The sequence below is a fragment of the Phyllostomus discolor genome, chromosome 6, assembly GCF_004126475.2.
Source record: "Phyllostomus discolor isolate MPI-MPIP mPhyDis1 chromosome 6, mPhyDis1.pri.v3, whole genome shotgun sequence".
Classification (NCBI taxonomy): Eukaryota; Metazoa; Chordata; class Mammalia; order Chiroptera; family Phyllostomidae; genus Phyllostomus; species Phyllostomus discolor.
In genome coordinates this window covers 156,947,674-156,975,301 of record NC_040908.2, presented here as the reverse complement: position 1 = coordinate 156,975,301, position 27,628 = coordinate 156,947,674, and the positions used below count along the sequence as shown (strand labels likewise).

At 44.1% G+C, this 27,628-nt stretch overlaps 2 protein-coding genes across 2 annotated transcripts; both read right to left on the bottom strand.

Annotated features, from left to right (window-relative positions):
- Positions 1-8,496: 8,496 nt before the first annotated feature.
- Positions 8,497-9,742, bottom strand: LOC114498461 (olfactory receptor 4S1). The gene has a single exon (XM_028514376.2). It carries the CDS (start codon positions 9,728-9,730, stop codon positions 8,795-8,797), a length of 936 nt encoding a protein of 311 aa, XP_028370177.1. The 5' UTR covers positions 9,731-9,742; the 3' UTR covers positions 8,497-8,794.
- Positions 9,743-18,826: 9,084 nt separating this feature from the next.
- Positions 18,827-27,027, bottom strand: LOC114500693 (olfactory receptor 4X1-like). The gene is made up of 3 exons (XM_028517450.2): positions 26,832-27,027; positions 24,967-25,077; positions 18,827-20,532 (listed from the first exon to the last, which is right to left on the bottom strand). The coding sequence occupies exon 3, from the start codon at positions 20,505-20,507 to the stop codon at positions 19,596-19,598; it is 912 nt and encodes a 303-aa protein (XP_028373251.1). The 5' UTR covers positions 20,508-20,532; positions 24,967-25,077; positions 26,832-27,027; the 3' UTR covers positions 18,827-19,595.
- Between the last annotated feature and the right edge of the window lie 601 nt (positions 27,028-27,628).

Here is a 27,628-nt window from a genome sequence, read left to right as displayed (position 1 = left end):
AAATAATTATGAAGGTAAAAATATGGAATATATTAATATATCTGCATGCTAAGTACTGACAGAGATATATGTGTTTAATAGTTCTCGACAAATGAGCAAATTTTTCTCCGTAATACTGGTAACCATTTGCATTTTCACTGTTCTTGCCTGTGTACAGCACATGCGCACAGTAATTCTCCAGTACCGATGCCTCCTATTCTAAGCCTTCTCCAAACCTGTTCCCTGAAACTTCCAAGGAAAGGCCACAAAAGAGGGAGGACTCAGTCTGCTATCAATTTGTTTCACCAACTTCAAAAGGCCCATCAACATTGTCCAGCAATCTTACTGTATTTCTTTGATTAACAAGTTTTTCCAATTCTCCTCAAGGACCATTTAAAATGTTCTTTACTTTCCTCAAAACTCTATTCCCCAACCTCCCATCTCTACCCTTTATTTGTTTTTATTTTGTTTCAATCATAGTTTGTATACAATATTATTTTGTAGCAGATGTAGAGCATACTGGTTAGACAACCATATACTTCACAAAGTGGTTCTCCCAGTATGTCAAGTATCCCCCTGGCACTACACACAGTTACTGTAATATGATTGACTGTGCTCCCTGTGCTGTACTTTGCATCCCCATAACTATTCTGTAACTCTCAATCCCCTCACCTTTTTCACCCAGTCCGCCAACACCTCTTCTCTCTGGCAACCATCAGTCTGTCCTCTGTATCTCTGAGTCTGCTTCTGTGTTGTTTGTTTATTTTACTCTTTAGACTCCATATATAAGTGAAATCATACGGTATTTGTCTTTATCTATCTGACTTATTTTACTTAGCATAATACCCTCTACACCCATCCATGCTGTCACAAATAGTAAGATTTCATTCTTTTTTATGGCCAACTAATATACCATTGTATATGCCATATTTTGCCATGTATAATGTGCACTTTTTTGCCCAAATTTTGGGTGGGGAAATGAGGATATGCATTATACATGGGCAGTACTAATTCCATATGCATATCAATGTTTTTAATTTTGTTTAGGCTTATGAGTCAGAAGTGTAACTCTAGAAAGCAATGACAATATCTGTATGCAGAATAATACCTTGGAATACTATATTCAGTTTTGTTTCTAAATTAAGGAAATAAATAATTGAAATAAAAATTAAAACAAAAGATTTTTTCCTGAAAGTTTGGGTCCAAAATGTGGGTGCACGTTATACATGGAAAAATATGGTATGTTCCACCACTTTTATATCCACTCGTCTATTGATGGATTTTGATTTTAACTCAAAACTTCTGAGTCTTGAACAAACTGTCTTAGAACTACATTGTACTCTACAACCTTCCTTCTCTCCCTCTCTCACTCACAGGAGTCACATCTGCGTCATTTCCAGTGGTTCTTCCCACCTTCCCTCACCCCGACTCCCTGATAATTCTCTTACACATCTACTCTACCTTAGCTTCTGCTTCTCGGGAAACTAGGACTGAGATAGAATGTTTAAAAGTCTCCTACAAATCACTAAGACAAGGACAGACTTCCACATGAGATTTGACCAGCACTTCAGCGAAGAAGCTATCCAGTGGCCAGGGTGGACAGACTCACCTTTTTAATAATCTGGGAAATGTAATTAGAACCACAATAAAATACTAGTGTGGTGCTCCCCCTGCATGGCTGATTGAAAGGACTGCCTGTACCGCGTATGCCTTTGTTGTCAGTCTGCAGGAACACTATTTTTCATGTGCTGCCAGTGGAAACATGTAATAATTTTCTAAGTATATATTAAAAAACTACTGGAGGTTATCACTAATGTCAAATACTCATGTAACCAGTGACCCTGAAACTCTTCTCCTCACTATAAATCTAAAAGACACATCACTGAGAGGGTTAATGGAGCTATTTGTAATAGCACAAAACTGGTAATGACCTAAATATCCATCATCAATAGAACAAATAAAGCATTATGGTAAATGCACACAACAGACTAACACGGCAATGAAAATAAGTGAACCACAGGTACAACACAACATGAACAAATCTCACAAACATGGTATTGAGCCAAAGAACACACTCACAAAAGATTCCATACTATATGCATCTATTTAAAATTTTAAAATAGACCAATGTAGGGATGTGTACTTTCATGGTAAATGTGTAAGAGGATAAAGCAAAGCAAAGTGTCATCAGGAGTCCTATAGTGTTGATGCTGGAAGAGAGAGATTTGACTAAAAAAGATATAAAGGGCCCTGGAAAGGCTACAAAACCTTTGCTTCTTGATATCATAATGTGTCTGGGTTGGGTATTTTTAAGTTCATTCAGTTTGAGATTTGCTGAGCTTCTTAAACTGGTAAGTTTATATCTTTCATCAATTTTAGACATTTTCAGCTTTTTCTTTAATATTATATTGTGATACTCTGAGCTTTTTTTTAATTAAGGAGAATTCTGAATTTTTAATTTTAGCAGGCAATTGATCTTATTGGTTTCAGGTTGCAATTTCCAACCCACCTTCTGTGGGCTGTGATTCCAATGTGAGTTCAAAGGTCAAATCCAGTGCTACTCAGATCTGTCCCACATGTGCACCACCCAGCAGCCAGTAGACTTGAGTGATAGCTTAACCTGTAATGCCATTCTCAAAGACTTGGAGATGCTGTTTAAGTTCAGATCCACACCTGTGCAGCTCAGAGGCAAGCCCTGGAATTCACACACAACTTTATGGGGTAACTCTCTTGAGTGCCCTCCTCTTCTTTACTTCCCTGAGGCTTTCTGCCTGTAGAAGCTTGGCTTTGGTTGTCTCACTGTGCTGCACACTTCCCACAGCTGAGTCCGTGTCAGCAGCCAAGATTCAGGGGGACACAGAGAGAATAAAAGTAACTGGGATTTGTCCCATGCTCTTGAGGTCACAGGTCCTCTGGTCAAATAGAAAGGCGCCCCTGCCTGAGAGTGTGGGGCACCTGCCCAGCCACCATCGTCATCACTGTGATGGGATTGTCTGGGACAGGTTAGAACAGAGAGGGGAAATAAAAAGTAAGGGAGCCACTCTCTGACCCACTTGTCTGACCAGCAAGACAGGGCATCTCTTCTGCACATACCTGGTGTGCACTTCCACTCTGGCACAGTGTCTGAGTCCAGACCAAGTGACACAGAGGGGAAAAGTGAGAAACTTCAGATATGATCTCCTCCCCCAATATGCCCACTATTGTTTACTTTTCAAAGTCCTTGGCTGGTTTCTCCATGCACTCTATCTAGGGCTTATAGCTGCATCTCTGTGGGAGAGAAGGTGTGGCTTATACTTATCCCACCTTCTCTGGAATGAGGACTCTTCTAGATGGGGTCTATTTTGAAGTTGAGCTAAGATTTGCTCATAGATCGGGTATTATATGAGGAGGGGAATAGAGTCAAGTTTTGGGGCTGAGCCAAAAGAAAAGTGAATGGAGAACTGCACTGGAGAATCCGTGCTAGGCAAGGAATAGGCATATAACTACATCTCCTCAACTCACAGACACCACAGAACATAGTGGAAGCTGTGCTGACACCTCCTGTCTCTCACACTTCTCAGTGGAACACTGTACGTGGTTTGTGCTGAGGAGTGGGTGCAATGAGTGGCATCTAGAGCAAAGAGCTAGACTGTAACCAAAGGAAAGCAAGGAGCAGGTGCACCCTTCTCATCAACCACAGAAGGCAGGATGCTTAAGCTTCCATGAATATAAAATGACCCTTTAGAAAAAAAGGCTGGGTGACACAAGAGAATGTGTTTCCACCATGGATTGAACTGTTTTAAAATGGAAGTTACTGGGTTGGAAAAAATCTAGATTTGACTAAATCAAGCTCTCTGTGCTCAGGTGAAAATGAGAGTTCATAGTAAAGTGGTATGTTTCTGAACAGTTGGTTTCTTGTCCATTATAAAACACACACACCTACAGTGTTATACCTTTTCAAAACTTCTAAATACATTCATTGTGTATCCCTATCTAGTTCAGTAACACATAATGTACTCCAATTGGTACTATTAAAATTGATTTGCTGCATAAGCTATCTCCCTCAGGCTGAGATGGAGCAATTGCCTTCCTACCAGAGATGCCCAGGTAGCAAATTAGGTGGAAAAGCTTTCCTGGGACTCCCACATGCTGACATTGAGAGGGAGGGAAAAAGCAACACATCAACTTGAATCTCTGAGTGCCACCATCTTTCCACGTACCACAGCCTGCCAGCACCAAGAGGTGAAATGAGTGAACCCAAGGTGCCACAGGTAGAAGATGACTGGGTGAGTTTCCAGTCCAGGTGATCCCACCCTGCAGTCTGCATTTTGCACTAGGAGGCACTGAAGAAAAGAGGGAAAGTAGCTCAATTTTCAACATTCTCCAAATTACAGACACCTATAGAAGGACTCATCTAAAATACAACAAATAATATGAATAGGTTAACTTTTGCACTATTCCTTCTAGTTGACCAAAATTAGAACGCACATTTGGTCATGCTGTTCTTGCTCATTTTTTTCATGTTTTCATTTGTTTTTCACCCCTGAATTCACTTTCTTGCCCCATAACCTCCTCCTGGTGATTTTTACCTCCATATTCTTAATTGTGCAGATGAAGGGGTTTAGCACTGAGGTGATGACTATGTGAAATACACCACCAGTTTGCCCTTGAGGGAGGTGGAGGAGAGTCACACGTACAGAAAGGAGGCATGTCCAGGGAACAAGAGGACCACTGTGATGTAAGAGGAACAGGTGGAGGGGGCTTTGTGCCTCCCCTCTGCAGAGGTCCCCAAGTGGACCAGATGATGATATAGGAGGACACCAAGAGGAGGAAGGAGAAGACAGAGATTAATAAACTCTTAGCCAACACAATAACCCCCTCCACAGAGGTGTGAGTGCATGCAAGCCTGAATAAGGGATGGAGGCCACAGAAGTAGTGGCAACCACATTGGGACCACAGAAGGGCAACTGGACAGTGACAAAGATCTGGGCCATGGAGTGAATTATGCCTCTTAGCCAGGAACCAGCCACTGGAAGATGACACAGGTCAGTTCCCGATGGTCATATAGTGAAGTGGTTTGCAGATGGCCATTTAGTGGACACAGGCCACTACCGTCAGCAGGAAGATCTCAGAAACTCCAAAAAAGTGGAGGAAAGTCTAAACCAAAGAGCCCTCCAATGAGAGAGTTTTAACCTTGGCATCTTGTCTGTGATAAATTTAGGGACAACAGTAGAGGAGTAACTAATCTCCAACAAAGACAGGCAGCTAAGGAAGAAGTGCATGGGGGAATGCAGACTCCTACTGATGTTGACTGTCACAACAAGGCCATTTCCAACCACTGCAGCCAGGTACTTGGGAAGAAACACAACAAATCATCTCTGGATCCTGGAAAAGACCTGTGATAATTCAGTCACATTATTTGTGCTCAGCATAAAAGCCATACAGGTGTGCTGGACCTCAGCTACTGAGAGACCTGTAATAAACAAACACTGATATAACCAGTTCAACGTGTTTCTAGCAGATTGGACAGTGTAAACTACTTCACAATACATTTATCATTGTATCATTCATTTAGCCAGTATGTACTCATTCAGTGTTAAATACTAGCAACCTCACAACAATTTATATAGTGTACAATTAAGGCCCAGAAAAATGGTCAGTGCCCCAGGATCACAGAGAAAGTAGTGAATTCTGGGTCTCAGAACCAGGCTTTCTGACTTTGGGCAGTATTTTTTCTACGTGACAACATATTCTGAGTTTGGACAGCCGTTGAAGTTCATAGCCCATATTTTTATTATCAATGCACTTGATGGGTCTCTCTTATTGAGGAATCCTCTTGAGACACTTCAGCTGCTAAATACCTTGTAGCCTTCATTTCTGCATCAGGGAATCACCTTCTGTTGGTCATTCTTCCCTTTCAAAAGGTTCTCTGTACTGTTTTCTTCACCCCATAATACCACTCTTCAATTCACTCAGACCAGATTCTCTCTCAAGTCTTGGACCTTCTTCCATAACATGTTTATATGACAAATGTCCAGATACTCTGGAGAGAATTTAACTTAATAGCATGTCCCCATAATTTCACTATAATTTTCACACCTTTTGTGCCACTGCTCAAACTACTGAGAGATCCTGAACTCAAAGAGTGGCCCTCCGAGAGCACTGTCACAGCTGACCCAGGGAAACGGTAAGCAATGCCTCCTCTCCCCAAGATCACGGGAAGAAGCATGGGAAAGCCTAAGGCAACATTTGAGTGCGTAGACTCTATATCAGCTAACCTGCTGACTCTGCACCAGAGAATAATGACAGAGCACAGACAGTGGCCAGAGAAAATACAAGAGAGATCTTCGTTTGCCAAAGTGACTGGTCTCACAATGAAGTAATGGAACCTCCATTGCAATTACAGGCTCCCACTTGGTAATTCCCAATGGTACTTCACAAAACAACAAAATTGCAAAGGACTTCAAAATCACAAATTGTATATTATATATACTTTGTAATTTTTTAATGAATAAATTTATTTCATTGCCCCATTCTCCTTTCCAAAAAAAAAAAATCTTTAAACCCAGCTACCTTGTTTACAAACGAATGGTAAGACTCAAAGAGAGCAACTGACCTGCCCAACATCCTATGTCTGCATAGAAACTTTGCACACTACTTCCAGTCACATGATCTACCATTACATCAGAAAATGTGGTGAGGCTTCATTCTGCCTTAGAACAAAGAGTTACACAGAAGGCCCTCCCATGCACTCTAGTGCCTCTGATGCAGCATGAAGTTAGCCACTCCACTGGAATAGACCATTACTCAAGAAGACGTGCTGACTGGGAAAACCAGGATGGGACAGAGCACAGGGTTCTTCTCTAGGAATTCTGGCCCCTAGACAAGCAAGGTGCCTTGGCTAATGTTACCCACTGGCTGATTTTCCACCGACAGCCCCGAAGGGAGACATCTAGGTCCCACTTGTCTAAGCCACTCTGAGAGAGGAGCTGAAACGATGTCAAGACCTTTAACTCTAAACTCCTCTGTTACACATGATGTGGAAAGAGGTTAAGCAAAGTTAACTGGAACACCATCAGGTCAGTTTAAAATGCTGTGTGAAGGCTGCAGTAGGAAGAGCACTAAACTAGCAATTTGCAGTCCTTGTATGTGACTTTACATAAGTAATTTAGCCTGTCCTACTCACGTTTATCTTCAAACCTGAATAACCATCCATGTTCCCACATTCTTGCAAGAACTTTTAAAAGGTGATTTATTCAATGCAGATTAATGAAGCTGGTGTACAAAAGCTTCTGAGAATATTTTTTTCAAGATATCAATGGCCATTTTATTGCTATTATTCCCATAGTCAAGATCAACATTTGCATTTGTGTTTGTTAGGCATCAGATAAAACAAGAAGTTTTTTCAACACTGCCATCCTCACTCAAACCTAAGCACACTTCCTCTGATAATTATGCTTATTTCATGGAGTGGTCAGTAAACATGAGAAGTGAACAATCAATCCAGTAGTTACCAGGGTTTTAGGAGAAAGGGCAGGGTCAGAGTGGACAACAGGAAGAAAAGAGAATAGAAGACATTACAAGGACACCGAGGTAACAGCCACCTCTGAAAACACTGATACAGAACTATACAAAGTTCTGTGGGTCCTCCTGTGACCTTCCGAAGCTGGTATTGTTACTGTCTCCATTTGCAAAAATGGAAATTGGGACCCAGTCAGATGAAATGGTCCGTGAATGGTAAATTAGGCAGGGCATCTCACCCTGCTCTTCTAAATTCATTTTGCACAAAGGGGCTCCCTCTACATAAAAACAGTAAAGCAGAGGGGACGAATGGGGCAGCAGGCCCTGCTCAGCAGCAGAAGGGATCAGTACTCCCAGGTGCAGTGCCAAAGCTCGTTCTCCCTGGCTCCGCTCTTCATCATCCTAATCCACCACCAATCCTTGACCTTCAAAAAGTCCTCCCCTGTACTACTCGGAGTCCATTCATTCAATCCTGTCTACAAGTCCTGAAGGGGGAAGAGCCCTGAAGGCAGATTTAGGGAACCTGGATTCTAGTCCCTATCCTGTTCCGGACTTATTGTATGACTTTAAGTAAATCCTTTAACCTCTCCATGTGTATTAATTTATCTGCCTGCTGAGAAAGCAGGAAATGAAGGGATGAGGGTTAAGTGCCTTGAATATCATAAAAGAGACAGTTAATCTCATCAAGCGCTCTGTTAGCTGCCATAAAGCAACTAGCTAGTGCTATTCTCCGTTGTATGGGTGAGCTAATTGAATACTCCACCATTCACAGGCTCTCACATGTTTCCTGAATGAGCTTTTAATTATCACACTATGAGCCTCCTGCACTGTGACCCCCTAGAGGGTAAATTACATCTTATTTTTATTGGTATCCCACTACCCTCATTTATTGCAAACACTCAATAACTATTTAATGAAGGAAGGATTGAGGAAAGCTATGGGAGTATTATTATGAAAAGAGCTAGGAGGCAGAAAAAAAATTCATAGACACAGACAACAGTATGGCAGTTGCCAGAGAGAAGGGGATGGGAGTAGTAAAGGGTTACAGAGGTGCTCAAATACACAGTGACGGAAAAGGATGTGACTTTGGATGGCGGGCACACAATGCACTATATAGGTGAAGTATCATAGAAATGTACACTTGAAACCTATATCAACTTATTAACCAATGTCACCCCAATAAATTTAATTTGTAAAAAAGAGCTAAGAAGAGAGTCGTCATTACAAACATCAAACTGCAGACACAAAGCCTGTGTTGGATGCTACAGAATGGGAAGTCTCCCATGCTCCCAGCTGGGTGAGATTCCCTAGGGTGTCACTTCTCTTCCACACTCCCTTTGATCCTAAACACTTTCCTCATGGCATTTTTTACCTCATTGTTCCTCAGGGTGTAGATCAGAGGGTTCAGCAAAGGTGGCATGACAATGTTAAAGAGGATGACAAGTTTGTCAACAGCCAGGGTGGTAGAGGGACGAATGTACATGAACATGGGGGGCACAAGGACCAAAAACACAGTAGTGATGTGTGAGCCACATGTGGACAGAGCTTTGCGGCGGCCCTCGGATGACCAGCTTCTCATGTTCAGTAAGATGACCACATAGGATGCAATAAGGATAATGAAGGACACTAAAGAGATCATGCCACTGTTGGCCACCACGATGAGCCCCACGACAGAGGTGTCTTCACAGGCCAGCTTCAGCAGGGGATGAACATCACAGAAAAAGTTGTCAATCTCATTGGGCCCACAAAAGGGCAGCTGCACTGTCAGGAGGGTCTGCAGGATGGAATGCAGGAAGCCAGCCACCCAGGAGGCCCCCGCCATCAGGCCACACTTCTGTCGATCCATGATGGCTGTGTAGTGCAGGGGCCTAAAGATAGCCACATAACGGTCATAGGCCATGGCTATGAGAAGGAAGATCTCAGTGCCGCCAAAGAAGTGGGAAGAAAAGAGCTGGGTTATGCAGCCATTGAAGGAGATGGTCTTGCGCTCCACAAAAGTGTCAGCAATCATCTTGGGTATGGTAGCGGATGGATAGCACATGTCAGCGAAAGACAAATGACTGAGGAAGAAGTACATAGGAGCATGCAGGGCCTTGCTGGCACTGATGGTGATGATGACCATAAGGTTCCCCAGGAGAGTGAACACATGGAAGAGGGAGAAGACCACGAAGCACACGTGCTGTAATTCTCTGCTCTGAAAAAGGCTGAACAACACAAACTCAGTCACGTTCTTGGTACGTGGTGAACCCATGGATTCTCTGCCTGAGCACCAGCAAAGTGGTTAGCTCTGCAAGCACAAAAATTATGTGATATAAGAAAATATCCCAAAACCGGGGATTCAGAAAACTGTACTCAGATCTAATAATGATTCTAATACCCAGTTTCAACTGGGGAGAGGGGTTCCCCCATGCCTACAAGCAATTCTAGGATACCAGCTGCAAGTCCTAAATTCAACTCACTTTCTGACACTACCTCCACACACACATTACAGAACCCTGCCAATGGTGCTCTGGAACAGCCAAGGGGTTCGATTGCCCACCCCCAGGAAGCATAACTCCCACGGCAAGAGTTTAGTGAAAAAGGAAAGGAGTTGCTTATTTAAAAACTATACATCATAAACAAAGCAACAAACAACAAGTGTTGGAGAGGTTGTGGAGAAAAGAGAACCCTAGTGCACTTTTGGCGGATTGCAGACTGGCACAACCACTGTGGAAAACAGTATGGAATTTTCTCAGAAAACTAAAAATGGATCTTCCTTTTGACCCAGCAATTCCATTGCTGGGAATATACCCTAAGAACCCTGGAACACCAATCCAAAAGAACCTATGCACCCCAGTGTTCATAGCAGCACAATTTAGAATAGCCAACTGCTGGAAGCAACCTAGGTGCCCATCAGTAAATGAATGGATCAAAAAACTATGGTACATTTAAACAATGGAATTCTATGCAGCAGAAAGAAAGAAGCTCCTACCCTTTGCGACAGCACGGATGGAACTGGAAAGCATTATGCTAAGCGAAATAAGCCAGGCGGTGAAAAACAAATACCATATGATCTCGCCTTTAACAGGAACCTAATCAACAAAACAAACAAGCAAGCAAAATACAACCAAAGACACTGAAATTGAGAACAGGCTGACAGAAACCAGAGCAGAGAGGAGAGGGAATTTCAGGGGAAAAGGGGAAGGGTTTGCAGGAACAAGTTTAAGGGACACATGGACAATAACAAGGGGGGGGGGGGTTGGAACTGGGAGGGAGGTGGGGAGGGGCTGGGGGGGTGGGCTAGGATGGAGGTAAAAGGCAGAAAACTGTACTTGAACAACAATTAAAATAGAATTTAAAAAAAAAAAAGAAAAGCTATACAGGCTTTGAATAATGGCAGAAGTCTGCTGTTAAGTCCCACTCCCTTTAAAAACACACAAAAACACATAGTCCTGCCTCCCTTTGCCAAACCAGGCCAGTTTCAGAATATTCCAGTCAGAGGTACCATCTTTTAGAAAAGCAGAAGTCTGCAGCTTAGCACTTCCAGTCACAGTTCAGCTTCAGGCATTTCTCACAAGTGTGCTGGCTAGGCAGGTCCCGCACAACACCATCAGCTCTGCCGCCGTCCTCTCCAGGCACACTTCCAGGCAGCCCTCCCAACCTCGTGGCTTTTTCTCTGACCTTAGGCTGCCCTAATTTAAATGCTTTGCCTTAAACTTCCTTTGCAATCTCATAACTGGCCCTTCCAGTTATGGGCATTAGTGTCCACCATTTTTGTCAGTTTCCCAGTGTCTTTGACTCCCTTTCAGCCGCCATCTGTAGTCAGGGCAAAACTTTCCAGTGACACACAGGCACCCGGGGTGGCACACCCACCCCCCTGGCTATATCACAAGTCACTGCGCATTCTCACAGTCAGTGCACAACTCTTCAGCTTCCAAAAATCTTCCCTTCAGGACAGCATGGCTATTACCTTGTATTCGTTATGCAGCGTATCTTAAACACAGTATCATCCGCTCTCTCTGCATCCGATCCTGTGGCAGGATTGTGGGGGTGTTGCTCTATTATCGGGGATCTGTGCTCTGTACCCCGTTACACACACACATTTCAAATGTTAGTTGCAAGCCCAGGTTATCACCTGTGTACTTCTGACCCAATTGCTACAGATGGGAGGCTCCAGTGACTCCCTCCTCGGGCTCCATTAATTTGCTGATCCCTTTTACCTGTTGCAGTAGCGTGCCCCTACCCCCTCCCCTTGTGATGTTTGTTTGCTACACCCTCCTACTTTCTCTAGACTCCCATTACTGAAAAACTTCCAAGAGATTAACACTGAACTTGAAAATGCCCAAACACGCAGCATGGCACCACGAAAAGGGCATTGGTCTAGAAACCAAAAGATTTGGATTTTAGCCCCACCTTTGTCACTGGTCACTAAGTGACCTCAAACAACACCCTCTCTCTGTGTGGTGCCCTATTTCCCCATCTCTACAAAACGACAGCTGGACTAAGTGCTGGATTCTAGGCTGGAAAAGTAGAAATACAAAAGTTAATTTCACTGATAATGATAATCAATACTTGAAGAATTTTTAAATAACAAGAAAGCAGGTGAGTAGTTTTACATCATTACTAATCCCTCTCTCCACTTTGCCTGAGGACTGGGGAGGCTGAAGTTCCTATTACCTTTCTCATCCCTCCCCCTGAATTTGTTCTCTCAACAGCTTTCAGATACAGTCCCTGTCTTGAGAGTGAAATGAAATTTGCAGTGCAACTTGGGAACATTTCTACCTTAACAGATGAAAATGTAAACAAGTCTTTCAAGAGTCTTTCAAGCTGCCTATACCAGGGGATTCACATATATGCAACAATGCCTTGCCAGGGGGACCTGGGCTTTAGGGAAAGTGTACTATGGCCATACTTCAGTGACATACACCCTGGACCTGCTAATTTCTAAAAAGTTAATGTGGTGTCGATGCCCACAACAGGACGGTCCAGGGGAAAGGCCGGGGAACTCAGCAGCCCCCAGCCATGATCTGGGCATTGACATGCAAGCCTCTAAGTAATAAAATGTGTGGAAACACTCTGAGCTTGAATAGCATCCCTAGTAGCAGGAAGAGTAACCATAGCACGGCATTTACTCACCTTCATTGAGCAATGCTGTATGTCAGGCCCTGCAGAGAGCACTTTAAATGCATCCTCTCACTTAAGCCACCGAACAGCACTCTGAAGGGGCTCGCATGACTGTTCCTATTTTTCAGTTGAGAAGAAATGGGCATTAGGACAAAATGAGTGACTTGGCCAAGTTCTCACACCAGTAAGGGTTAGAACGAGAAATACCACCCAGCGTACCTGTCTTCCAAGCTGCCTTCTTAGTCACTAAACAACACTCCTGACTAGGGAAGTGTGAGTATCTGATCACCCAGAAGGACAAGGTCCCCTCAGCTAAACTGTGACCAAGACAATGACTGAAGGAGGATTGTAGTGATGCCATGGGAATCTGAGAAAAAAAATTACACATATGGAGTGGGCAAAAGGAGATTTACAGTTGTTGGTATGGAAAATAATACAATAATTAATAAGTAATAATATAAGAATAAGCTCTGTTTCACATACTCACAACTGTAACCCCATATATCAACTCACACTTGAGGCGTTTGAGGCAGAACCCGAGAATACTCAGATACTGTCTGGCAGGACTTGCATCTGGGCACGGAGCCCAAAACAGAGAGAAAGCAAGCAAGCAAGGACATCTGTTTTCCATAAGGGTCCCTGATTGCTACAGGCTTATCCTAGGCAGGGAGTTCTCAGAAGACCAAAACTATAAGGGCATTCACCTTAGCGAACTCCAAGCTCCCCAGCTGAGCAGCGGAAGTCAGGGGGTCTGGCGGGAGGACAGAAGAGTCGCAGGAAACTTTTAAGCACAGAGGATTCGGGGGAGCTCATGTGAATGCACCCCAGCCAAAGTCGTCGCCAAACGTGAAAACCATAGCACATTGGAAGCCACGCACATTCATAGTTCACAAAATTTCTGTGAGTGTAGCTAATTAGACCCCAGAGACATCACGTCCCAATTAAAGGAGTGGGCCACCGAGACAGCCATACCCTCTTGTCACATTAACTTATTGCTTTAGACAAACTCGAGGACAAAGAAGCTTCTGTGTTTATCCCGTCTTTGGGTTTCTATGCTGAATCATCCCAAACTCATTCAGTCCACAATAGTTACCAAGCAGCTACTATATAAAAGGCATAGTTTTATGCCATCTACTTGAGGGGGAAAGCTGGTGTCAAATATGTTACTTTTTTAAGCAGCAGAGACAAGTTTGAACTAAACTAGCACTTCAACTACCACTCTATGTTAACGTAGCACTTCGGAAAGTGTTTCCACCTGTGAGGACAGAGCGCAGAAGAGGCGGTATAGCACGGCGTTTAGAAACACGGGCGAGGCAGTGCAGCTGGCTCGGACAAAGCTTAACTTTGCCACCTGGAGGATACACAACCTTTAACAAATAGCTTAACATCTTGGGATACCATTTTCTCATCTGCGATTTTTTTCTTTCTCAGGTTTAAAGAAATCAATATGCAATTTCACAATAATAGTTGGAAATGTTACCTCCACCACCATGCCCAGCAAGTGAGGGCATGATTAGGTTTTAAAAATCAATAAAAACAGATCTGATCTGCACTGCACTTTAAAACTAAAGAACATTCCTTCAAGCGTACATGCTACATTCATCAAGATAGACCTTATGTTTCGGTAAATGTAAAAAGAATGACATTATCCATAATGGAATTAAATTAGATATCAATAACAATAAGATACCAAGGCAAAACCCCCAACTATTTGGAAAATAAACAACACACTTGTAAATAAGGCATTGGTCAAAGAAAAAAGTCATTTTTAAACATCAGAGCACATTTTAACTGAATAATAATAAAAATGCATGTGAAATTTTATGTGATGCTATGTAAGCATTGCTTAAAGAAACTACAGCTTTAAATTCTCATATTGGAAATCAAGAAAGTTCTAAAATCTACGAACTCAATTTTCACCTTAAGAGATAAAAATAAAAGAGCAAATTTAAATACAAAGTAGAAGGAAAGACACAAGAAAAAATAACAGAAATTAATCAATCCCACGGAAAACAAAAACAGAAAAACTTGGACCAAAGCCAGGCTTTTATGAGACAACCTCAAATTTTAGTATCAATGTCAGTTGTGGGTCTAAAATTATCAAATTCTACAACTTAGGTGAAAAATGTAAAGTCCTAGAAAAAAATACAACTTACATAACTGATCCAAAATGAAACAGAAAGTCTGAACCGCCCTGTATTTGTTAAACAAATTGAATGTATAATTTACAAACATTACACACACCAAAGCCCTCAAGCCAAGATGATTTCGTTGGTTTCATCAAGCACTTAAAGAAGATATAAGACCAAATTTACACATTTTCAAAAATGGAAGACAGAACTTCCCAACTTATGTATAAGACCAGCGTAACTGCCACCACACCCTGACCAAAAAAAAAAATCCTTTAAAAAAAGAAGCCACAAACACTCTTCATGAACATAGATGCAGGAATCCTTAATAAACATCTAAATCAAATGCAACAATGTGCACAAAGGATAATATATATGACCGAGCAGGCCTATCCCAGCAACACAATGTGGTTTCAACATTGAAAAAACAGATGATTCACAACGATGGGCAGAGAGCCGTCCTGAGCTCGCCTCCTCTCATGGACACACTGAATTGACAGCTACACATGGAACACTTTCCTCTGAAAAAGACCTGAAAACTAACCAAGCAGCTCCTTCACATCAGGCAAACAAGAAGGCCACGTGGAAAAATACAGAAAAGAGACAATCACGACATACACCCCACTCCAGACCCACATGATTGGTGAGAAACTTACACACCTAGAGCTTTTCCACAAAGGAGAGGGCTTGTACCCCGCATGGGGCACCCCAACGTTGAAGACCTGCACCTGCCCCCAAAACACCTGCTTTGAAAACCAACGGGACTCGTGTCCACGAGACCCAAAATGCTGAGCAAACTGAGAAAGAGCTCTTCCAGAGCTCGCATGCAGACTCACCGTCCCAGGGCCCCCGTGTTAGAGAGGAGCACAGACTTGGCCTCAAAGAGATTCATTTACTAACATCCAAGCACCTGCGGAGGGAGCAGGGCCTCCTGGGAGTCACTGCAGGTACCCAGGCTGCTGGGGGACATTCTCACACTCTCCCTCTGTCCTGCTCCGCAACACGGGGATGGGGCCATGGAGAGTTGCACACTTCCAGGGCCCGTGTTAGCCGTTTTGTAGCTACCACTCAGGGGACACTGCTTACTCAGATTTTATATTGAATAAAAGACGGATTATCAAGTGACTTTCAGGTGCACTAAAGATCTTTAAAGAGCAGTCTATGCTAATGGAAGATGTGAGTTGGATTCCCTGGTGGAGCAAGTGCTGGGGGAGAAAAAGAGCCTGCCTTCCAGAGTTCATGGTGAGATCAAATCCCCTCTCTACCTACCTGCTCTTTGATTTTAGGCAAAATTGTCTGAGTCTCAGCTGCAACCCACGTAAAATAGGGGTCATCATAAGTCCCAAGTGCCCACATGACATTAATTCCCTGTCTTTGACAGCTATGACTGTGCCAGGTCTAACACTGTGAACAATTCACCAGAGCACGTTTTCACACACAAGGACACCACTGTTTCCAGAGGATATACCATGATAACCACGTATATTTGTCATTTCATTGCAACACCTGACTTCTCACACTTTTCCAAGAGAAGTCATATCTCTATCTGATGTCTCTGCTTCCCAGAAACGCCACTGTATATGGATGCGGAGCAAAGACAAGAAGTGAGGGACCCACAAAGGAGTCTCCAAACATGACTTCTCAGACTGGTAAAAAGCCTCAACACTTAGAATCCTCAGAACAACTTAGGAATAAAATAACTTTCACCCAGTTCTCTTGGCATTAACCACACACATGAATGATGAAAGCACAGAACTTCTACTGCTATTCAAGTCACACATATTTTTAAATTATGAAGAAGACTGGATGCTCCAAGTCTCTTGGCACATTCTGCGATTGTAATAGAAAGATGCTGTAGTTGCATCATCTAAGAGGTGAGGCAATTGCAGATGGGGCTGAGTCCACATTGCATGTGCAAGGGAGTTCACCCCAATTAGACAGGACCCTTTTTCTGAAGTCTTTACTCTCGTTAAAGAAGTTCTTGCCCTGACTCTCTGGGCTTAAACTTCAGAAGAGGGCTTGGCTCTGCTTCCCCTTCTCAGAATGGAGGTCATTTCTTGAGGTCTGACACTGCATACCAAGCCACACCTGTGTATAACTAATCAAGAAAGAAGTGTAAGCATAGAATATTATAGTGGCTTTTAAACATGTTTTTTCAGGATTTAAATACCTCTTATCAATGTAAATCTATATAAAGAAGATTTTCAAAAAGAAATAATCAGTTGTTTTGATTCAAGTCCCGCAGGTGCCTGATTGGCTGCCTCCTATCCTCTCCTGTGCTCCCTGCTCCAGTCCCTGAGATACTTGAAGAATTCTGAACTCTAAATCACAGTTCATACACCACTGATCTAGAAAACACATCAAGGACTTTAGAACAGTCTTTGATCTGCAGTTTTCTCAGCTGCAAAGTGAGCATTATCCCATCTACAGGGGAGCACTGTCCTGAGATTTAATTTTAGGAAATTTACTGGCGGATGCTTCATTCATATTTTTCTTTTGCCTCCTACTTCCCATTTTCTGGTATGAATGATATTCTCAAGAATGCTGCCATTTTCCACATTATGTCACTAGGGGAAAACATCTCCTCTTGGCCAACACATTGAGTTTTGATTCCATGCATCAGGCATCTCTTGCAGGCAATGCCCAGGCTGACCTATGTAAGAGAAGCCTGAGCTCACAGAAACAGCATACCTTCCTGCTTTCCTGTCCTCCAGCTGCAGATCTGGCGTCTCGGGCCCTAGTTTTCTGTGGACCCAGGAACGCTTGTGAACACCCATGAGGAGTTCATGCTATATATTTTTTAAGCTTTTTATTCACTTTGAAGTAATTTCAGAGGGAAATACCTGAAAATAGGGAAATTATCAAGCCTCGAATTTAGAATTCAGAGACTTAGATGTGTTTATGTTCTGGAGGATCTTTACGGAAAAGCAGAGGGAAGTACAGAGAAAGCAGGGGCTTAGATATCAGGCAGATCTAGATTTGAACTCAGGCCCTGTAAGTTACTATGAGACCTCGATCAAGACACTGACCTTCCAAAGATTTGGTCTCCTCCTCTCTTAAACAGGGTCCTCATACCCACTTCACCAGACTGTTTTAGGATCATATTATATAAAATATATGAAATCTCTTGGTTAATAGTAACATAAACACACACATACATGTTCCTTATTTATTTATAAATATTATTCTCAGAAACAACATCAAGAATGATTACTGGTTTGTATTCGGTATATTACCTAATAGTTGAGGTGAAAATCGAGACATAACACCAGCTTACATCTGAAGCAACAATGACTGCTAGAAATTGAATTGACCCAATATTTATTGAGTTTTACTATATGTCACTCAGAACCAGATACAAAGAAAAGTCTGATTCAGGCCATAATCTCAAAAGATTGACAGTCTAATGGAGGGAAAAAATAAGCACTACAATATTGATAGTATAGGCCTTAAAGGATTCCTGCTGAGTAGTTGGAGTTCAAAAAAGGAAAGGGACACATCCCAAGAAGACAATCATGGAAGCTTCTTAAGGTCCAGAATTTCAGATGAGCATTAGAAAGCAGATGGGATGTTAACGGGTAGAGATGGGGTAATGCTTTAGGTGGGAGACACAGGGAGATATTCAGCAAGGACAGTGCTCTACCAGAGTGTCACCGAAAATAAAAATAGAACATAAAGGGAAGGCCGTACCTTGAGGGTGGTGTGTGTCCAGTAGGAGTCTGTGGTAGATGCAGAGGGCAACAGGGAGTCATGGAAGATTTTTTGAGGAGGGGAATAGTAAAATCAGAGAAGTGCTTTCAGTTGATTAATCTGGAAATGTGGGGTGGGGGAGGAATCATCTCCTGAGAGTGAGGGTTAGTGTTGGGGTTAGGGTTGGGGGTTATATTATTATGGCATGTGATGGTAGCTCCATTAAGTAGGACCCAAAAACTGATGATTAAAATACCATAGGACAAGCAGTGAGGACCCAAGAGCAGTTGAACCCACACTTGAATCAAACGTAGCTCCAGAATGAGGAATGGAAAGGAGTAGAGAGCTGGTGGATGGAGAGCGAGAATTCAATATGGTGGCATGGGAGGGCGGGTTTTCAGTTCTCGGGTGTTTTCTTGGAATGGCTGAGAATCATGAGACACTAAGAGGCTGACCACAGAGGAAACCAATGGGCCAAACAACCAAAGGTATAGGGAGAAAAAATAGGGGGGAAAGAATGACAGACAGGTGTGAAAAAAGACAGTGTTAAACATCAAAATATTCATATTACATGGAAAATAAAACTTGTGCCTACAAAGTGAGTATCATTGGCCAGTACTTTCAAATCACTTAAAATCTTGAAAGCCTGAGTCTAATGCGAGCATGAACCAATGTGAATCTCTTCAAAAGTTGAAATGCCTTCTTTTCTGAAAACTAATCTCTTCTAGGTCCACTCAGCCTGCCCAGCACCCACTAGGCACATTCTCAGGGAGTCAAGTCAATAGAATTTCTAAGCATTTGAGTGACTTCCCAGACTCCAAAAGTTCAGGCTTTTCAAACATAAAGACATATGGCCGTTGCTCCTCTTCATCCCACCTCATTCTTCATCATTATTCCCTGAGAGGCTCTGGTTTCCAGAAGAGTTCACTGTCTCAAAACCAACCAGTCTGCCTCAAGGTCACTGTCAAATGTGGAAGTGCAGCATTAGAAGAGGACTCCAACACTTTGTCCTAGAAATCCCTTTAACCCTGTCTAATCCCATAAAGATGAGGAGATTGAAACTTAAAGAAAGTGACTGGCCTGGGGCCACTCCCTCAGTTAAAAGTAGAAGCAAAGTGGGAATCCTGTGCCCCAATTTCCCATCCTTTGATTCTCCCATTGGCCCTACCTAAGTTATCTATTTCTCTTCCCAAATCACTTTCCGTCCATCAGCCTCCTCATGGCATTCTTCACTTCTGCATTCCTGAAGGAATAGATGATGGGGTTTAAGAGAGGTGTGACCACTGTGTAAAATACAGCGACTATCTTGTCTACAGGGAGGGTGACACAGGGCCTCATGTAGACAAAGGAACAGGGAATGAAGAACAGGCTTACAACTGCCACGTGAGAGGCGCAGGTGGACAGGGCCTTGCGCCGGCCTTCTGAGGTCTGGCTCCTCAAGGAGCACAGAATGACCACGTAGGAAGCGAGCAGGACCGTGAAGCTGATCACCGAAATGGAGCCGCCATTGGTGATGATCAGCACTCCAATGAGGAAGGTGTCGGAGCAGGCCAGCTTCAGTACGGGGTGCACATCACAGAAGTAGTGGTCAAGGACCTTGGGGCCACAGAAGGGCAGCTGGAAAATGAGGAAGGTCTGCCCAACAGAATGCAGCAGGCCCCCGCCCCACGCTGCTCCCACCAGGAGGCCGCACACACGCCGGTTCATGATGCTCGTGTAGTGCAGGGGCTTGCAGATGGCCACGTAGCGGTCATAGGCCATCACTGTCAGGAGAAAGATCTCGGTGCCACCAAAGAAATGGAGGAAAAATATCTGGGTGATGCATCCCTTGAGGGAAATGACTGTCCTTTCCATAAAAGAGTCAAGGATGAGCTTGGGGGCTGTGACGGAACAGTAACAGATTTCCACAAAGGACAAGTAGCCGAGGAAGAAATACATGGGGGAGGTGAGCCCTTTGCTGGCCATGATGGTCACCACAATGAAGCCATTGCCCAGCACGATGGCCAAGTACATGAGGAGAAAAATCACAGAAATGACTTTCTGCATGCCCGGGTTCTGGGAAAATCCCAAGAAAGCGATTTCAGTCACATTGCTCAAAGGGACCATGTTTCAAAGCACAGAGGCTGACAGCCTGGAATGACAGAAATCAAAGAACTGTCCTTCAATAATCAGAAACACCCTTCTCAGACCTCGATGACAATTGTCATTCTGTTCCATCTTGAGTCCCACCCTGCCTCGGGCATCTCCAATACATGTTCTCCACCAGACGAGGGACAATATGACAATTACTGGCTGCTCAATGTTCCTCCTAAAAGATTTGAGTTTATAATAAAACTCCCTTAAAGTATTTTTTCTGATCCAGGCATATTTAATCCTCACTACAAAAATGTGAGGCATCCTGGCCGGGTGCTCAGTTGATTGGATATTGTCCCGAGCACCAAAAATTGCAGTCAGAGCCCCAGCCAGGACAAGTGTGCGAGGTAACCAACAAGCGTTTCTCTTTCTCTCTCCCTCTCTTTCTCTCCCTCTCTCTCTCTCTCTCTCTCTCTCTCTCTCTCTCTCTCTCTCTCTCTCTCTCTCTCTCTCCCTCCCTCCCCGCTTTCTCTCTCTCAAATCAATAAATATATCCTCTGTGGGGATCAGAGAAAAATGTGTAGCTATTTTATATCTAAGAAAATTGCGACTCAGAAAGATTCGGTCACTAACTCAAAGCCACGGAGCTCATATCTGAACTGAGGTCTGTATGTTTTAAAATGCAGATGCTTGTGCTTCATCTTCTGCTCCTGAACGGTGCCTTGGCTTGGTTGCATAGTAAGAGTTTCAACCCGTCCTGGCATACACCATAATGTGGAACCAGCTGTTTTCACTGTGGCTGCCAGAGTTTCTCAACCTCAATTGTTCTGCAACCTGTGGCACTAACCTGGCTCTCCAGCAGGCATAAAGAAGAAGCTGAAAAGGGGAAGGACAGTCACCGAGCTTCAACCACTGTTCTTGCAGGTGCAGACGGGGAAGAGGACACGTGAGTCAGTAGCTGGCTGCCTCTACAGTCCTGGGACCAACAGCTAAGGAATAATCCAAAAGTCATTTAAGTTTCCGTTTTACAGAAGCCTACTATTATTCCGTGGGGATGCCACGCATGCTCACTGCAGAGCTTTAGAGCAAGTGCACACCAGAAGATGCCCCTCAGCCGGGGGTCAAGACTGCCTCCTGAAGCAAAAGTAAGTGAAAGAGCCCTCGGCATGCACTGCAGAGGGAGGGCTCCGAGCACAGACTAGGTGAGCAGACATGGAACCTCCATAGCCACAGCCTGCGAGCAGTCACGCCCTCGGGGTGAAACATGCCTGCCAGCAAACCAGCTTGCAGCCCCCTCCCCATGTGACAGAGCAGCTGAGGCACTGTGGCCTGGGGACAGGAACACAGGCCTCAGGGTTAGGAGACCTGGGTTCAATCTTAGCTCTGCCGCTTGGCAGCTAGCTGTGTGACATTCAGCAAGCACAGAAACTCCTCCAAGCCTAGAATGTTCATTAAAAAAAAAAACACAGAAATAAAATACCTTTTGCACGTGCTACTTTGAGATTAAGTTTTAAACTATGATCGTATAAAAGAATAACTGGTAAGAGCATTGGAGTATAATTGAATGTGCTTTTACTCTGCCTGTGTCCCATGGGGGCAGTGTGACGGGGACTGGCCGGGGTGCTCCTGCTTCGGGAGCAGGCCCGGTACCCCCTCTGTGTGGACTTGGGGCACCCTTGGGTTCCCATCTGAGCCTTTTACCCCAAGCCTGTGGACCAGTGGGCTCTGTGATACAACACAACCGAATGTGCTAAGTGACTTGCTAAGCCAGTCTCATAAAGAAAAACACTGTCTGAGCCCACAGTATCCACAGAGCAGTAAAACTGGTTGGGACACAGTAGAATGCAGTTGCCAGGGGCTAGGGAGGGAGCACAGCTTCCCTTCAGGACAACGCACGTCCTTGAGGTGGATGCTGGTGACAGTTGCACAACCACCTGACGTACTTTAATACACTGAACTGTTCATATGAAAACGATTGAGGGGGTAAATTTGATGTTATGTGTATTTTATCACAATTAAGCAAACAAACAAACCCAAATGACTCCTGTTTACCATCTCCAGACCCCCGTCCAAGGACAAGGTCAGATTTGTCTTTCCCCCTCCACCTCCTGCTTTAGCTTCTCTCTTATGCTTATCAGGGGGCCTGGTTAGTTTCAAAAGATGCAGAATAATTGAGGGTGAGAGACTCTGGCACATGCTATAGAAAGTGAGTTCGATATTAATATGTAAGGCAAGTCAGATATGAAGATACCCTTATGAAGACTGACACCCTTATTGTGCAGCCAACACACGGCAGCTTCAGGGGTAAGAGATAGTGAAAGCATTTGGAAAATACAGGCCTCAGTTCAGATATGAGCTGTGTGGCCTTTGGCAAGTGACTCAACCTCTCTGAGCACAGAACTATCCTCTCATTGTCGTGTCCTTCCCTCACCTCCCCATCAGGCTTCGCTGTGTCCCCAGCTGATTTGCGCCATGTCCAGTGTTTCCACTCAGGATGTTTTTTGTACAGAGAGCAGGGATCTTCGGTGGGCACGTTTCACCCTCATGGCACAAACGGCTCTGTTACTAGGCAAATCACCTCTGTGCAGTTCAGCTTTGAGAGTGAACACTCGCCGCTTCTGTAACTGCCTCTGATTCGGGGAGTCAGTGAGAGTCCCTCTCAGAGGCCTAGTAAGGACCACTTTAGGTTTCAGACAAAAATGTAAAATTAAGTTTTTTCTTTCCAGAGTTGTTGAAGGTAGCAGAGTAAGATGTGCATACAGTGTAATCATCAAATCTCTAAAACGTTAAAATTTTAAAGTCCATGGAATAGAAGGAAGAAAAAGAAATTAGCATTTATTGAAACTCTAGGTAGAAATGGAAAACATTTTAGAGATAATTTCACGAAGAGGTCATCAGACCCCTAAGCCATTGATGGTGGCCGTGACTTATTTGTGGAATAACTTTAATCCTGACTTTTTAATTTGGCAGGAAGAGACTCTGAAAGACAAGCACAAGATCTTATGCCTTTTTCCAGGGCTTGTGGTTCAGAAAACTTGAACAGGATGACATATAATAGAAGCTTAAAACAGATTGGCCCCAATATGCAACTTCTGTGAAAATGTTTCAATCTTTACAATAAATCTGGTCCCTGCCTTATGGTTCCTCATGATAGCTTCCCTATCACAGAATTCCGTGTCCTGTGGATTTCTGATGAGTAAGACTGGTCTACTTGGCCTTTTGCAACATTCCTTTTCTCCTGCTTTTCCCCCAGAGATATCCTGTCACCAGAGGAGTCGGCACAGGGCCTGTCCTTGCTAGTGTCCCTGATCAAGGAATTGGAAACTGTTAAATCGGAAGAAGAGGAACCTGGACCGAGAATCCCACAGCTGGTTGGGGTGGAGCCCGGACTAGGATCAGGCCCACAGCCTTGAGTCCTATAGAGTCCTATACACGCTTCCCTGCTCTTGTCCACAGGGTCCTCCCCCTGGTGCTCACCCAGAGCTGGATTCTGGAAGAGACAGGGAAGGACATGGAGGGGTGTGGAGGGAGAACAGGTGTGTGTTTCTAATAAAAAGCAAAGCAACACTGTAGAGTAAAGATCTAAAAAAAATTCACAGTGAGAAAAGGAACCATAATGTGGGCCGACTTCAGTTTTCTACCTCCGGCCCAGGCAGCCTGTGAGGAGCTTAGAGGCCCTGGAGAGGAGAGGAGAGGGCAGTTTAGCAGTTGGCCAGGCTGGGCGGCCAATGAAAGAAGCCTTTGCGAGAGATGCTTGGTGGCAAGATCTGAGCTCCAGCACTCTGTCGCCAGGGGTTAGATTATTCTCCAGCTGATTCACATGCATTTGTCAGGGCCCTTCAATGAAGAGCACATGACCTTTTGGAGGCTTTAGAAGAGTCTCATATTCGCTGTCAGTCCTTTCAACTGGGGGGGGGGGGGGTAGGAGGTAGGGGGAACTCAGTAGATGTTAATAAGTATTAGGGTTTGATCCCTGATTCCTCCTCCATCTGCTACTGTATCTATTTCAAAATCAAGGTGTCACTGCAAGGGGCCTATAAATATAAGGATTTCACATTTATAAATAAGTAGAAATAAAAATGAAGAGAACAATGTATAGGGGGGCTATCTAGTATAAAAACAGCTCTTCAGCAAAACAAACAAGCAAGCAAAACATAAGCAGAGACATTGAAATTAAGAACAAATTGACAGTGACCAGAGAGGAGGTGGGAGGGGATAATGGCTGGGGCGGGGGGGGACGGTTTTCAGGAACACTTATAAAGGACACATGGGGCAAAGCCAAAGGGGGATAGGATCAAGGGTGGGAAGTGGGGGTGGCTGATGGGTAAGGAGCCAAAGGGGGGTAGGGAGGAGTGGGGGGCGGGGAATGGAAGCAACTGTACTTGAACAGCAATAAAAAATGTGGGAAAAAAAAAACATGGAAAAAAATAGCTGTTCTTTTTTAAAATAATTCCAAAGCGCGCCCCTACAGAACTTCAGTGAATGAACCTACCTTGAGTATTGTTTTGTTGCCTTGATTCTTCACTTGCTCTTCTGGATATTTTGTAGTCAGAAAGCTGATTCACTTGCACAAGTCATCCCAGGGAAAGAAAGATTTGTTTCACTAATGTGTAAAGATAAAGTAATCAAAGAAATATAAAGAATATGAGGGGGGACCCCAGAAAATGAAATTACCTTCTGGGGGACTACCTCTTAATACAGGCTTCCCCCGCTAGATGAGTGTTCTAGGAACCCATCTGTATCAGTGTACCAGCTGGCGTTGTTGTGAGAGGCTGTGTTCAGCTTCAGTGAATTATTTTTGAAGACTCTTTCAATGTCTATTCATTTCATGATGGGTCATCTGTGAGCACACCTGCCCATACCACACTGAGCGTTCAGCAGTTTTTGACCAAAAACGGCATGAGCCCCATGCCCCATCCCCGCTATTTACCCAACCTTTCCCCCAGCAACTTTTTTAGGTCTCCCCAGGAGAAAAAAGTCCTCAAAGAGAAACACTTTGCTGATGTGGGAGAGGGGAAACAAAAAACAGCAGAAGCACTGAAAGGCATCAAAATCGATGAGTTCAAAAACTGCTTTGAGCAGAGGGAAAAAGTCTCACTATGTATTGCAGCCAATGGAGAGTACTTTGCAGGTGACTGAAGTTAAACCTTGTAAGACTAAATACACAATTTTTTATAAATAAATTCCGGGTTTTGGGGGGTCCCCCCTCATCTGTTAGTATACACTGATCTAAAACTTGGACATCTTGCTTCAAGGTGGGTCCTCAGCACAATTTAGGTTTCTGTATAGCCACATCTCCATTCGGACTCCAATGGAGCTAATGCCTTCATTTCTGCCAGAGAAGGTCCGACGTGAGACTGTCTTAGCCAGTCCCCATAAAATGTTCAAAAGCATATTTCTGAAAATGCATGGCTCAGCAGTTGACTGAAAACTAGCTTTATAAGTGACTCCACATGGAGCATGTTCCAAGTGGGTCTGGTAAAAATGGCTGTAACGGCTGCTCTGAGCCAAGCTAAAGAGTGACGACAGCATGGAGAGCACTATGCTAAGTGAAATAAGCCAGGCAGTAAAGGACAAATATTATATGATCTCCCTCCCAGTGGAACCTAATGAACAAAACAAACCAATGAGTAAAACAGAGCCAGAGACATGAAAATAAGGAACAAACCAGCCCTGGCTGGTGTGGCTCAGTGGTTGAGTGTCAGCCTGTGAATCAAAGGGTCACCAGTTCGATTCCCAGTCAGGGCACATACCTGGGTTGTGGGCCAGGTCCCCAGTAAGGGGTGCAAGTGAGGCAACCACACACTGATGTTTCTCTCTCTCTCTCTTTCTCCCTCCCTTCCCCTCTCTAAAAAATAAGTAAATATTTTTTTAAAAAAAGGAATAAACTATCAGTGACCAGAGAGGGACAAGAGAGGACAGAAGAAGGGTCTAGTCAAGGAACATGTATGAAGGACCCACAGACATGGACAACAGGGTGGTGATTGATTGTGGGAGCAGGGAATGAGTAGGGCAGGGGAAAGCAACAGGGGGAAATTGGGACAACTGTAATTGAACAGCAACAAAAAAAAGAAAGAAAGAAAAAGAATTACCTTCTCAGCCTATTGTTAAAGTAGGCAGGAGAGAGTTGTCTAGGGCTGCCCCATCAGCTGAACAAGTATGCAAACCTAGGAACGGCTCCCCACATAGGGAAGTATATGGAAGCCAGAGTAACCTCAACAAAAGGTGCCGGTGTGTGTGAAAGGCCCTGCCTCAGGGCCTGCCCATCCATGGTAATGCCTCAGCGAATGAACTGACTCAGAATCTGTTCCACACGTGAAGGTACCGCTAAATTCTGATCTTTCCCTACAGACTCACCGGCTGCCATCCATGCCACCACCTCCGTCTGCCAACTCCAGAACTTCATCACTTTCTCACTAAGGCAGTTACAGGGAAATAGAACAGTCCACCCTAACATCCACTACAGTGAGGACTGAAGGAAATATTTGCTGGACTGTGGAGCTGGAAGCATCTAAGGTGCATGAGGTGGAAAATTGAGATCAGAGAATTGAATTCCCTGAGCTTTTGTAGCTCTCCCATCTGGGGAGTTTTCTGAGAAGAGCAAAAGTCAACCTCCCAGTTGTTTCTCACAGAGGTTAAGGAACCGATCTCTAATGAATCCAATTAAAAAGTCAGGACTTCTACTTGTCCTGGCCCCTAGAGGTTTACTTCTGCATTCTCAAGCAAATGACAGAGAGCCCAACTCACATGACCCCTGTGTCCCCACCACAGACTCACACAGGCTCTCCATGGCCCGTCCCTCATGATGAGTTCCACGGGGACTCTAACCAATGGGCCTGGACCACTTTGCACACACACTTTGACATGTCACCTGATCAGAGAGTGTTAGACATGGCAGGGCCTTCAAGGTCATCAGGCCCAACTCATCCACTTCAAAGGTGGGAAAACAGCCAAAGAGAAGAATTACCGTGCAGAGTTGCCCCATGCACGCATCAGTGGCACGGCTAACCCCGCTCTTTCCTGCTTCCTATAACGGGAGCCTTTCAACTGCTCGTCCATAACGTTCTGAGCACTTTCCCACAAACTTCCGACACACGGATTCCTGTGCCAGGGCTTCGGAAAGACTGGACTTCCCTACCTGTTAGGCATAGTCC

Excerpts from the sequence above, each read along its gene's own strand:
- LOC114498461 (XM_028514376.2), bottom strand. The coding sequence starts at position 9,730 with ATGGGTTCACCACGTACCAAGAACGTGACTGAGTTTGTGTTGTTCAGC.
- LOC114500693 (XM_028517450.2), bottom strand. The coding sequence starts at position 20,507 with ATGGTCCCTTTGAGCAATGTGACTGAAATCGCTTTCTTGGGATTTTCC.